General features: G+C 32.3%; 1 protein-coding gene across 1 annotated transcript; it reads right to left on the reverse strand.

Annotated features, from left to right (window-relative positions):
- Nucleotides 1-2,154: 2,154 nt before the first annotated feature.
- On the reverse strand, nucleotides 2,155-11,686 carry LOC114191727 (Prolyl oligopeptidase family protein). Its single transcript, XM_028081087.2, has 11 exons — nucleotides 11,132-11,686; nucleotides 9,883-10,166; nucleotides 9,590-9,784; nucleotides 8,406-8,752; nucleotides 7,476-7,767; nucleotides 5,714-5,872; nucleotides 4,864-5,229; nucleotides 4,093-4,158; nucleotides 3,898-3,946; nucleotides 3,628-3,751; nucleotides 2,155-2,542 (listed from the first exon to the last, which is right to left on the reverse strand). Exons 1-11 carry the CDS (start codon nucleotides 11,475-11,477, stop codon nucleotides 2,476-2,478), a joined length of 2,295 nt encoding a protein of 764 aa, XP_027936888.2. The 5' UTR covers nucleotides 11,478-11,686; the 3' UTR covers nucleotides 2,155-2,475.
- Nucleotides 11,687-12,597: the final 911 nt, after the last annotated feature.

The raw sequence follows: 12,597 nt of genomic DNA on the forward strand, positions 1-12,597 counted from the left end.
CATCAAATTAAGATTCAAGATTGGTATTGTTCCTCGAAGGTCGTGCGCCCCCCATGTACCCGCTTGTTATTCAAACATTCGAGTCTTTCCGATCGTTTCTGCAGTTTGAATTGTAATAGACAAGAGATACTCTAACACTCAAATCAATCTAATTTTGAATAAAAATCGAAATTTAATTAGTTAGATAATATTATTTTTAATTTTTATTTGAATATATCAGTTTAGTCTTTATTTAAAAAAAATCAATTATGTCTCTGATTTATTGATTTATAAGATGAACGCCTTATTAATAAATAAATAAATTACTATAATTTGTACTATCTTATATTATCCAATTCAGACTAACATTTATTTGCCATTTTTTTAACTTGTTAATAAGTTAAGTTTGTTTTTTTGGAAGAAGATAAGTCATTGAATATATATTTTTCCACATATACATTATTTTCTCCTGCTAAACGTTTAATATTTTATCTAATTAAAGAAATGACTTATGATGTTTGTTTATAAATAACTAAATTCTTTTTAATATATATATATATATATATATATATATATATATATTCATAAAATTCATTTAAATATTATAATTTTGTATTTTGTAAATCTTTTTGTTTAAAATTATCTTAAAGGAAGAGATATTTAAATTTCTAATTCCTAAGTTAAACGAGATTATTGAGTATATATACAATGGCTTACACAATTTAAAAAAAATCATAAAAAATTTTAAAAAATTAGTGCAGTTTTACAAAAATCTTTTAAAATCTGAAGGAGTTATCAATTAAGGATATTTATGTTTTTTCATAAAATAAAAAAGTACAAATATAGTTAAAAATATGTAACAAACCAAAAAGTCAACATGACCACAAAAATTCAATATATTTGATTGGATCCTTAAAAAAGTTAGTAAGGGCCTGCAGTTATTGGTTGATGGAAGAGAAAGATCCACTTCTTTATTGAATTCAACACACTCAATTTCTTTATTCTATTTTATAAAACTTAAAAAATAGTATCTATGTGAGATTAATCTTAAATGAACAAGTCATTATTTTCCTATAAATAAATAAGAAAAAAATATTTTATACTTTAAAATAAAAAATAATAATATAATAATATTTGATGGGTGCTTAATAAAAAAATAGGACATGCCTACTAATTCATGAATAGGATAGCAAGGCATGCATATTCAAGCTTGTCAAATTGAATTGACTAACAAAAAAAGTGGGAAAGCTAACAAATAATTGGGGAGGCAAAGAAATGGAAAATGGGAGTATTCAAGTTTGGCCAGATGTCTCTTCAAGAGACTTATAGGTACAAAGGTTCTGACTTTAACATGGTAATCCTTTTCATAAAATTTAGGGTTCTAATAGCTATCTACTGCAAATAATGATAAAAATGTTAGGGTTCTAACATTCTAAATTGATTAACTATACAATGAATAACAATTCCACAAGTCTAATTTTAAAAGTTAAAATTAACATTAAAGATTAATGTACTAGGTTTTCATCAAAATAATATTTTAATCACTTAAACTTTTTAAGATATGTTTCAACCTTTTAGGCCATCCTAACATAAGGTACTTAGGGATAGGTATCTATGAATCTCTTACATCAAATGACGAAGGATTAAGCTTTTCTAGATTTGCACAATGTTCAGGACCCATCCTTCTGGTGTGATTGAATTATTTTGTTTCATTTCCCCACTTTATCAATTAGTTTGAGTTTATCATTCAAATTTTATTTCATTTCTACAATATCTAAAGATGTTAGCTAGAGTGGCATTTTCCCTTTTTGTTTACTTTTTACAAATTAAGAAATCCAGCTTCATCAATTATTATTTAATAATGATAACACCTTTTTTGAATTTTTTTCTCTTTTAAACTCTATAATGTACATTACAAATTTATTGGTTTATAACTCAGAATAATATTTTAAATGTTGCGACATATAGACTGTAAAAAAAAAAAAACTTACTGTTCTTACGTGACATAGCAGTTTTCAGCGGCGGCATTGAAAGGCAGAGTGATGATGCAACACAGAAATCCGGTGAAAGCGCGATCCGGAAGAGAAATTAGGTTTCAACTTGAATAATAAGTCAGGGGTGTTTTGGTCCTTTTGCCTTTTCTAAGATAAAAAAAACACTACCATAGATAATATCTTGTCAACCCAAATCCAGGTTAAAAGCAATTCAGACATTATTTTTGAAAGATAAGATAAACACAGATGCATCGTATCCTTAATTGCCATATCTTCCCATTTGTAATATAAATTACCAATGGAATTTTACAAATGACATGATTTCTGAATTGCAGAGGTAATATCAGATTTTGTTCTGATTGTTAGCAATTTAATTCCTAAGATGGCCCAAACGTCTGACATAATAAACTCTCACTCAGAACTACGATGGTATTTACTTACTCAAGCCATGGATGTATTAATGACCCATCTCGACGACATCAGCACCTCATGCATCTAAAGACTAAATCATGTTTAGAGTCTTCATGATGAATGCATAAGTGAAGGCATCTTCCTGGAGCTTCTCAAATCTACATTGACAGACAACACATGAACAACCAAAACAAAATAAAATCTACAGTTGTCTGATAACATTTTAGCAACATTTTCTTTTAAATTTTTAAAAGTGAACAACATTATTAATTTTTTTATCATTCCAAAAGGCAGAAGAAAAACATTAATGTCTAACAGAAGGTAAAACCATAACATCTGCCATCAAAACAGAAGAGGTAGCACGAGGTCAAGACTCCCATTATATTCTTGTTCATATTAAAATTATACTCTGAGCAAAAGTATAATTTTAGCATGTTAACATTACTGTGCATTTAATTTAAATAAAACAAATATCTCCTTATGAGTTTGGGTAAACTTTTTAATAACTAATTTTAAAGAATAAAAAGGTAAAATAAATCAATTTTTTATCAATTAAAACTAACTTACATACTAATATTTTTAGAAAATCTCTTATCTAACTTCTTCAAAAGATTTAGTGAGTGCATTTGGTTTTAGAAAATCATTTGTCTCCATTTTCTAACTTATACACTTAAAAATGTTAGCATATTATTACTTTATTTTCTATATTCAATTTTTTTTAAGCATGTTATGAAATCAGGTTTTTATTGTTTTCTGTTCTTATTTTTTGCTTTCATTGATTCCTACGCAAATAAATTAGAAACGAAGTGAAAATAAGATAGTAATTTTGTAACTAAATGTAGAAAACATTTTCTCAAACGAAATGGCCTCTCTAGTTCCCAAGTTGGTTTTATTTTACCTTATAAATATGTATTGTCATCTTTCCATGTTCTACATCTCTTTCCAAAAAAACGTTCATTTTAATCTCTCTATCAAAATATCTTCAACCTAATCCCCGATAAGATATCTTATGGTAAGAATGCAAAATAAAAATTGGTTTGTCATAAAAACAATTTGCAATCCAAGACAAAAAATAGCATTGAACAGAAATTTTCACAATCCAAGACAAAAATCTCCTAATACATGTTCTTTTGTTTTAAGAAACGTGACTTGATAATGTTTAATATCAATGATACTTTATTATTATTTACTTAAAAATTTTCTTAAATTTAAAAGTACCGGAAGACGAGAAATCTGAGAATACCTTCCCGACTTAGAAAAATGTCCAGCACCAAGCTCGCATTTAAACAACAGGATGTTATCATCAGTCTTCATATCCCTTAGTTTTGCAACAAACTTCGCAGGTTCAGAATACATAACGCGTGGGTCTACAGCATGCACAAGCGGATGTAAGATGCACAAGTCACGCGTAAAACCAATTTATCAGTAATCACAAAACATAAAGAATGATCTGGCTTTAAGTATTAAAGTTAAAAACGAGAACAGTTTAGTGACTTGAGTCAGATATGATTACCATTCAATCCAGCTGTAACAAGAATGTGTGGATAGTTCTGTGCCTTCACCTGCATAAAATGAGAGAGGACTTAGAAAAAAATTATTCCTAAAATTCATTTAGTACAAGAGAAAAATAAAAATTATGCTCAGACTGAAAAAGAATGATAGCCAATGAAAGAACACAGCGCATCAAGCACAGCCAAAAGGTTCTCACGTTATCAACGGGGGAATATGATTTCATGTAAAAGTAGAATTCCTCCTTTCTAGGATCACCCCATTCCTGCAGTAACACAAGGAAACAATCTCATTTGTGAAAAAGAAAAACAAGAGAAATAACATCATAGAACACTGTGGACTAGCTTAAATAATGAAATTCAAAATTTGTTATGACACATGTGAAACAAAGACCCGCACAATTATAATAATCTCGAAGATTTTGATGGCTATAAAATGCCTCTTATTACATAAGTTTAAACGATAAGTAAGTGGTATGACAATTAAAAAAATAACTCCACATTTATAATCTGATACATTTTACGAAAAATAAGATGAAAAAGAATGCTAAAACAATTTCACTGGTTTAAGGATCCAGTAAAAAATAAAACATAAACGGGATCCAGGGGATAACAAGACCATGTATAAATCAAATTACGAAAATAGTATTTCTGCAACAAAATTAAAAAGAAGGGCCCAGTTAAAGCCACTAAAAAACATGGAAAATGATAGGGTCCACTACAAGGTTGAACAAAATTAGAGTATACTATGAGAAACAAATTTGTAGAAACGGTTTCTATAAAGACACGGCTTGGCTAGACAAATTCATCCATTTTAGCAAGGAAACAAGTCCAGTTGGCATATTATCATCAATAAGGAAGAATACATTAATTCAATCAACTATCTTGAGTCCTACAAATCCGCTTCCAAAACCCAATCCAGAATGCCTTCAAACATCTATATGGAATGGCAGAATAAGAGAAAAAATTACCTCCCATTCTGAAGTAGTGAGAGGAATGGTTGGATCAAGCATTGTTGTCACAACATCCACAAAAGGTACCCCTGCAACAGCAGCCCTGAATAAATCTGGTCTCATATTAAGAACTGCACCGATTAGCAAACCACCAGCACTTCTTCCTTCAATGCACAGCTTTTCCTTAGAACAGAATTTTTTTTCAATCAAATATTCAGCAGATGCAATAAAATCAGTAAAAGTGTTCTTTTTCTTCAACAGCTTCCCATTCTCGTACCACTGCCTCCCCATTTCCCCACCTCCACGTATATGAGCTATGGCATATACAAAACCCCGATCTAACAATGAAAGCCTTGCTGATTTGAAACTGGGATCCACGCATATCTGTTGACAATTTGAGGTCACTAAGTTATAGATTCTAGAAGAAACGGAAGGAGAAATGTTCAAAGGTGTAAAGACCAGATTCCTAAACGGAAAAAATCTGTAACCAAAGGAACAAACAGGCTAACAGTTAGTGCCTGCCGTCCATATATACAAGAGCAAACATTGAAGTAAACAAATAACTATCTTCACTAGTTGAATCAATAATGACATAACATAAAGCAATCAGAAGGGATGTTGTACTTAAATGATATAAGACAAAGATACGACTATATCTTGTTTCTAATAAGAAAAAATGTGAGTGTTTAGCAGCAAAATTTTTAAAAAAGTACAACATCCCTTTTACTTTCAAGTGGCAAGCATTAAAGAATGATGGAAAACAGAAGCTAGCAACTTTCATCCACTATCCCATAAAAAATCAAAGCATAGAATTCATAATTGGTATTGTTGTATGCAATTCAATCTATCTCAACTTATATGCTTTTACCTCATACGATCCATATCCATAAAGTAGTAATGGATCTGATCCATCAAGCTTCACAGCATCTTTACGGTAAACAATAGAAATGGGAATCAAAGTTCCATCCAAAGCAGGTGCCCACTTCCTTTCGGTGACATAACGTGCTGAATCAAAACCTCCTAGAACCTGAGTAAAATAAGACCATACAGAATAATTAAACCACCCCAAAGAAAAAAGAAGAAAACCTAATAAGAATAACAATGACGATAAAATAAATGGAGGCATCATTTCCATAACTATTTCCATTATTACCATACACCTTTTCAAGCCTAGATAAGTTGAAATTTATAATAGTTCACAGATTCCGAATACCATGAATATTGCCTCAGAACCCTTTGAAATATTATGCATCTATATGATCCTTGAAATTGGTATCAAAGGTCAATTTGGTCACTTAAACATTACCAAATCAATCAGTTCAGTTCCCAAAAGGGACAACCCATATTTCTAAGGTCCTTGAGGGCGACAATAGAATTATGCTTTCATGATCGATCGGTCATGTAAACAACCTCTTTGCACTATATTTTAAATCCCACAAAATGGCATGTTGCTGAGAGATCCAAAAGAACTATAGCAAGATTGCTTATAGTGGCTGACTTGCTTTTTTGAAATTCTTTTATAGTTCATACAATAATGTATACTATATACCTTTAAACTAGAAAATGATAAAATTACTAATTTATAGCATTCATAATTAACAATACAAGGTCATTAGTATCTTGACTCAGGAAAAAATACAAGTCAATATATACCACACAAAATTAATAACATCCACAATTAACAGAAACAAGTCATTATTAGTGGGATTTTATCAGTCATAATCTTCTATCACATCCATATATTCCAATTTTGAAAATTAAAATCGCAAAAATTTCCCTCCAAAAAATCCCCGGTGTCTCCGATTTTTTTGAATCAACACACTGTGCCACTATTAAGCACAGTGTTTGGTCCGCTACAGCAGCCCTTGTAACAGGAAGGGTTTGATCTAGACCACTACACTGCTACAGTGGCGCTATAGTGCTATTTAAAACCCTACAAGGCCGCATACGACGACCCTTTCTCATACCTTCACATTGCAAGGAACTTCTGGCATTGCGGTACGTTAAGTTTTTTTTTTTTTTGTCCTTACTTGACTGTCATCAATCACTTTGGTCCTTAACATTATGGACCAAATTGACCGACAAATACCAATTTAAGGACTAAAATTACTGTAGTGGCCAATTTTAAGGACTAGAATTTACTTTTGTAATTTTAGGGACTAGAATATTTTTTACTTTTAGGGACTAATTTGATGTCTTTCTCCACAATATTGCTAAGTCAACCTGTCCCCTCGTCATAGCTTTCCCCGAGAGACAACTTATATCAAAAGTCAGATTTTAGTATTTCATATGCTGTCTTTCGAAATCCATCAAACATCAGTAAATTCCTTGAGAAAAAACCAGCACACAATAACAGCTCAAATATGAAATGAAGAAATCATTCAAAAAATTATGAATGCCAATCAGAATAACAAAGCCAAGGTATTGATCAGACAACATTAAATATTTTAAGCATAGGTATGCATAACATGGCAAAACGTCAAAATTATGATACCAAGAAGAAGCACTTTAACAACGAGGGATACAACGACTTGCATAGAACAAATAAGTCTACATGATAGACTATTAAGACCGAAAAAAGACCAAATGCAAAATCGAAAAGCTTAAGTTTAACAGCCCATTTAACTTACCGAGTTAATCTTCTTCAAAACAGAAGTGCCTGTCTTCATATCATAATCATATACAGAGGAAGGAGTCCTCAGTGAGCTATATGAAAACCTTAAAATACTTGATGAAAACTCTGAATCCGTAGGATACACTGAATACACAGGATCAACAAAACTAACTGCTTGGCCGCTTTCAAGGCTTCTTAGTGGTTCACCAACCGTGGGAAGGTGATAAACTATTATTTTTTGTAGACCATTTTCTCTCTCATATGCTACTAGATGATCACTAAAAAGTTGTATATCCTGAATTTTAACGCTAAAAAAGAAAAAAAAAATTCAATGTAAGATTTGGTTAGAGAGAAAGACACAAGCTCCATGAACTTCTATTGTTTCTCATTCATGCTAATGATTTTGGATTTTGAGGGATGACAAGGATCATCATATAAATATAATGTGGCAGAAAATCAGTTCACCATAAACTGTAATGGAATATAATACCACCAGCCAAGGAACAGCTGACCAAAGTTTAATTAGAAAGGTAACAGCCCAAAACAGTTTATTAATTATCAAGAACAGTTTAAGAGAACAAAAACAATAGAGACAAAGAAAATAAAGTTGCATAAGCAGCAAACGATTAAGCATCTTAGAAAATAACCTCCTATTAGAATGCAGGCTTAACTGCCACATACTAATACATTGCTTTTAAAAGGGGAATATTATATCTAGTATAAGAACAATTCATCATTTTCTAGTAACTAAACCAGAAAGTAGGAAATCAGCAATAAATAATCGCATTGTTCAAAAAGTTTTTTACTCTTATTTATGCTGTAATTTTTATATCTGAATGCAATACCAGTGGTCCGTACACATTCATAAATAAGTTGCTATATAATTTATCAAGGTTACGGCAAGAGTGAGCAAAGCAACTGAGCAATGATACATAGATTGTTTTACCTTTCGTTGTGAGGAATGAGAACTGTAGTTGAGGAGGTGTCATTGACAGCACAAGCTACAACCTCCGAATTGAAAAACTGATCACTTCTCCTCTTAATAAAAAAATGATCTCCACGATGGCTGACAGTTGTGTCAATGCCCTCAACACGAGGTGTCAAAACTTTAAGACCCTCTTCGGGCTTAGAAACATCCATATAAAAATTGAACCTTGTATTTTTGCTCTCTGACGCAACAAACAAATATCTCTCGCTTTCAGAAGCTTCAAGATCTAGAGAAAACATATTGTCCTTTTCCTCGTAAAGAAGTGTATCCTTTGACTGTTCTGTTCCCAGCACATGAAACCATGCCTGTATTACTTAAGATGTTAGCGCAGAAAGTAGACAACTAACAAGGCAAGGATTTAGAAATGAGACTACCGAAAGGGAACTTTTTTATGGCAAAAAATAAACATTGTGGACATATCTAAATACCAGATTGGAGCAAGGCTTGGACCTGCTCGTTTCATAGTTGGAAAAAAAGAAATTGTGATATAGTCTTTCCTCCAGATTATGAGTTTTCAGCTCTTTTTAATAAACAACCCTAATTATTATAACTATTATTTTCAAATTAAAAAGAAAGCAGTTTTCCCTTAATAAGCAAAAACTGAACCCTAATCAATCAGAATTAAGTGTCAGGCTAAGAATTAGCCAGAAAACATTCAGTATCACTGCCACATGGAAACACAGCATCACACAGTAAATCACAAATCTCATATTCCTGTTTTCAGCATTTTTATCAGGCTAAAATTTAAGTTAAATTTGGCCAATTTCACTCCTAATCAGATTGGGATTTATAATGCCCAACAAATGGTCTAGAGCTTGACATGCAAGAATTTAGCTAGTTGAAGTTAAGATCGAAATAGAGGCTCCAGTTATAGGAGTTGGTAAGATGAAGGATTGCTCAACAGCTAAAGGTACAGGTAGATCAAGAAAGACTGAGTGAGATCATTAATAAGCGATCTTGAATGAAATGGTCTTGTTAAAGAAGTGATTTCGGAAAGAACACAATGGTATTGTTTGATTAATTTAACTGGCTCTGTCTAGTGGGATAAAAGTTTTGGTTGTTGTTGCTGCTATTGTTGAAAAACGAAAAATTATTAGAACTGAATGCGACAACAATACTGATTCCAGAGGAGTACGGCCCACCTTGTCAGGTCTGAGAATCTCATCCATTGTGACGTAAACTAAGGCATCATTGCCAGCCCATTCAAGGTATCCTGTGACACCAACAAGAGGCTCTCCAATAGTAGCTCGAGTCTCAGCATCAATGACATAAACAGTATATATTTCATCTCCTTTGGTATCTTCTGCATATGCTACCAACTTGTTATTTGGGCTAACCTGAAAATAAACGTAGCTTGAAATAAAATAAAAGCAGTTGGAAGTTGGGAAACTAGACAGAAGAAAGTGAAAAAAATGCCATAATACTATGATCTAACCTTAAAGGTACCGATACTGTAGTACTTGTGACTTTGTGCTTTGACATTCTCATCCAAAATAACATGCTCCTGAGGAGCTTCAGGTCCTGTGGGCATGATGTCATGCACAGATGGCACCTTTTGGCTATCAGATATAAGGCGCCTACAATGTTGAACATATTCCTTCCCTTCCAAAGTTCTATCATAATAGTAATAAGGCCCTTTGCGTAAAGGTGCAGAGATATCATCCTCCTTCATCCTTCCTCTTATCTCAGCAAAAAGCTTATCTTCAAATTCCTTGGTTCCTAGAAATTTAAAGAAAATGAGGATAACTTCCTCTGGTAATCTAAATAAATTTCCTTTAAAAGTGACTGTGTGTGGCGGTGAAGAGGTTAGACACATCAAAGGGATTCCTAAGTCTGCACCACACAGTCCTAGAGCGTTTTACCCATTTATATTATATTTGCTCAGTTTATCAATGAATCATTTCCATATATTGCAGAGGAAGCGAACAGAAGACTGACTTGTAAAGTCATAAGAGAAATTCTAGTAACACTTTGAAAGAAAATCTTTTGAATACAGTATGCTGAGTCAAAACTCATTAAAAATCACAAAAATTTTGGGGATCATACTTTTTATTTAATGATTGTCATGATTTTGTAGTTTTCAATAATTTCTTATTAACATGAGTGTGTTGATAGCACTCCTCAAGTTACACCGGAACCAACCCATCAATCAACCTCCAGCTTGACAATAAACTTTAGAAAGCACGGATGCATCTGATGGTGACATAGTTTCTACTGTTTAGAAGGCGTTTTGTCTTGTGCACAGTTGTGAATTAATTACTAGCTCGGAATGTTTGTAGAATAATCACGGGTCACAAGTTGGTCTGTTTGCCTAAACTGTTGCTTTATACTAATCCAGATGCAATATACAACTAAGAGAGAAAGAGAGCAAATCCAAATTATTTCAAATTTTCCTCGTCTGTCACCGCACCAAATACAGTGTTACAATTCCCTTCCCGAGAACCAAACTTCATAAAAAAGACGAGTCCGTGCAATCAATTACAGAAACTAAACCAACGATGACTTCTTGCTACTGTAACCAAGACTCCTCAGTAAATCCACACATGCACAGTCATGATTATAGTGTGCTACACTTTCATGCTTAGGCGGAGTGTATTTTCAAAAGAAAAATATAAATCAAAAGTAAGAAGAAAACTAAAAAAACTCTGAAAGCCAAAGAGGATAAGAAAAAAGAGGATTCGCACCAGACATGACAGAATCGGTGTAGGCATTTTCCTGGTTGAGGTAAGACAGCATCTCGGGATTGGTGCGGGAATCGTCTCGGAGCCAGTAGTAGTTGTCGATTCTCACGTCGCCGAACATCTCCATGGCGTGCTCCACCTTCTTCGCCACCGGAGGAGGCGGAGAGTGAGACTGCGAGAGCGACGACGGATTCATCGGCGATGCGGAGGCGGCGACACTGCGGTAGTGAGAGAATGCTGCGGTGGCGGTGGCGGGAGGAAAGGGAACGGCGGAGGAGAGAAGAACAGTGACGGTTAGGGGAATGCAGAAAATGCGACCGAAGTTTAAGCGGAGATTTACAAGTACCATTTGATGCAATTGTTTTCCAATCTTTAACTTTATACTTTGAAAATATTCTACTTTTTTTTTTCCTTTTTTTTATTGTTATTAATATTGTTGTATTCTGTTGGGATTTGGAACAGGGAAAGAGTGAGTGAAGTGGAGAGCGTGTTTTGAAAGTTGTGTAGCGAGATACCGTAGAAGGGAAGTAGCAGAAACCCTTGTTTCTCGGTGTGAATGGATAATTGGATATTCGATTTTGGTGGTTTTTGTGTGCCTCGATGATGGATCTTAGAAACCCTTCATTAAATAATTATAATTACGTAATAATTGTATGGTTTTGGGAGGAATCTGCGGGCTTTTCCTCTCTATCCAACTAAATATTTAATATAAAATCACATTTACAATTCTGATTGGCCCGCAGTTGATAAATTTTGAGTTCAGGTTTTTTATTGTTTTTTTTACTATTATCCGGTGACCATTAAAATAATATTATGTTAAATAAAAAAAAATTATATGAAGATACAGTAAATAAACAACACCAAAAAATCCAAAAAAAAAATTCAAATTCTATCATCCTATAATTTAGTTTAGTAACTATAATTAAAAAAATAATAATATTAATTTTTAAAAAATATAAATTTATAAAAGAAAGCAATTTTTATTCAAAATTAGTTATATATTAATGTTCCTTTTCCTTTTAAATGTGATCATTACTAAAAATAGACGATGTTATTGATTACTTTAATAATTAAAAGAGTTCGAAGAAGGAAATGTTAATATCTTAAAAAAAATGTAAAATATGTTTTTGATCCTTCAAGTTTCAGTGAATTTTGGAACTAGTCTCTCTTTGAGACTTTATACTAATTTAGTCTTTCATCTTTAGAAATATATAGATTTAGTCCTTTTTACCAAATTTGTTAAGTTTATTTGACATTTTAAGTGCATTTTATGATAATATTTAAGTTAATATTGAAGCAAAATCTGAAACGTGATATAAACTTAATAAAATCTGGTAATAAGAACTAAATTCACACATTTCTAAAGATAAATGACTAAATTGGTATCAAGTTTCGAAAAGGGACTAATTCTAAAATTCACTGAAACTTTAGGGACCAAAAACATATTTAACCCTAAAAAAAATCAAAAA

Source organism: Vigna unguiculata, chromosome 7 (genome assembly GCF_037176805.1).
Source record: "Vigna unguiculata cultivar grain cowpea cultivar isolate G323 ecotype 2 chromosome 7, ASM3717680v1, whole genome shotgun sequence".
Classification (NCBI taxonomy): Eukaryota; Viridiplantae; Streptophyta; class Magnoliopsida; order Fabales; family Fabaceae; genus Vigna; species Vigna unguiculata.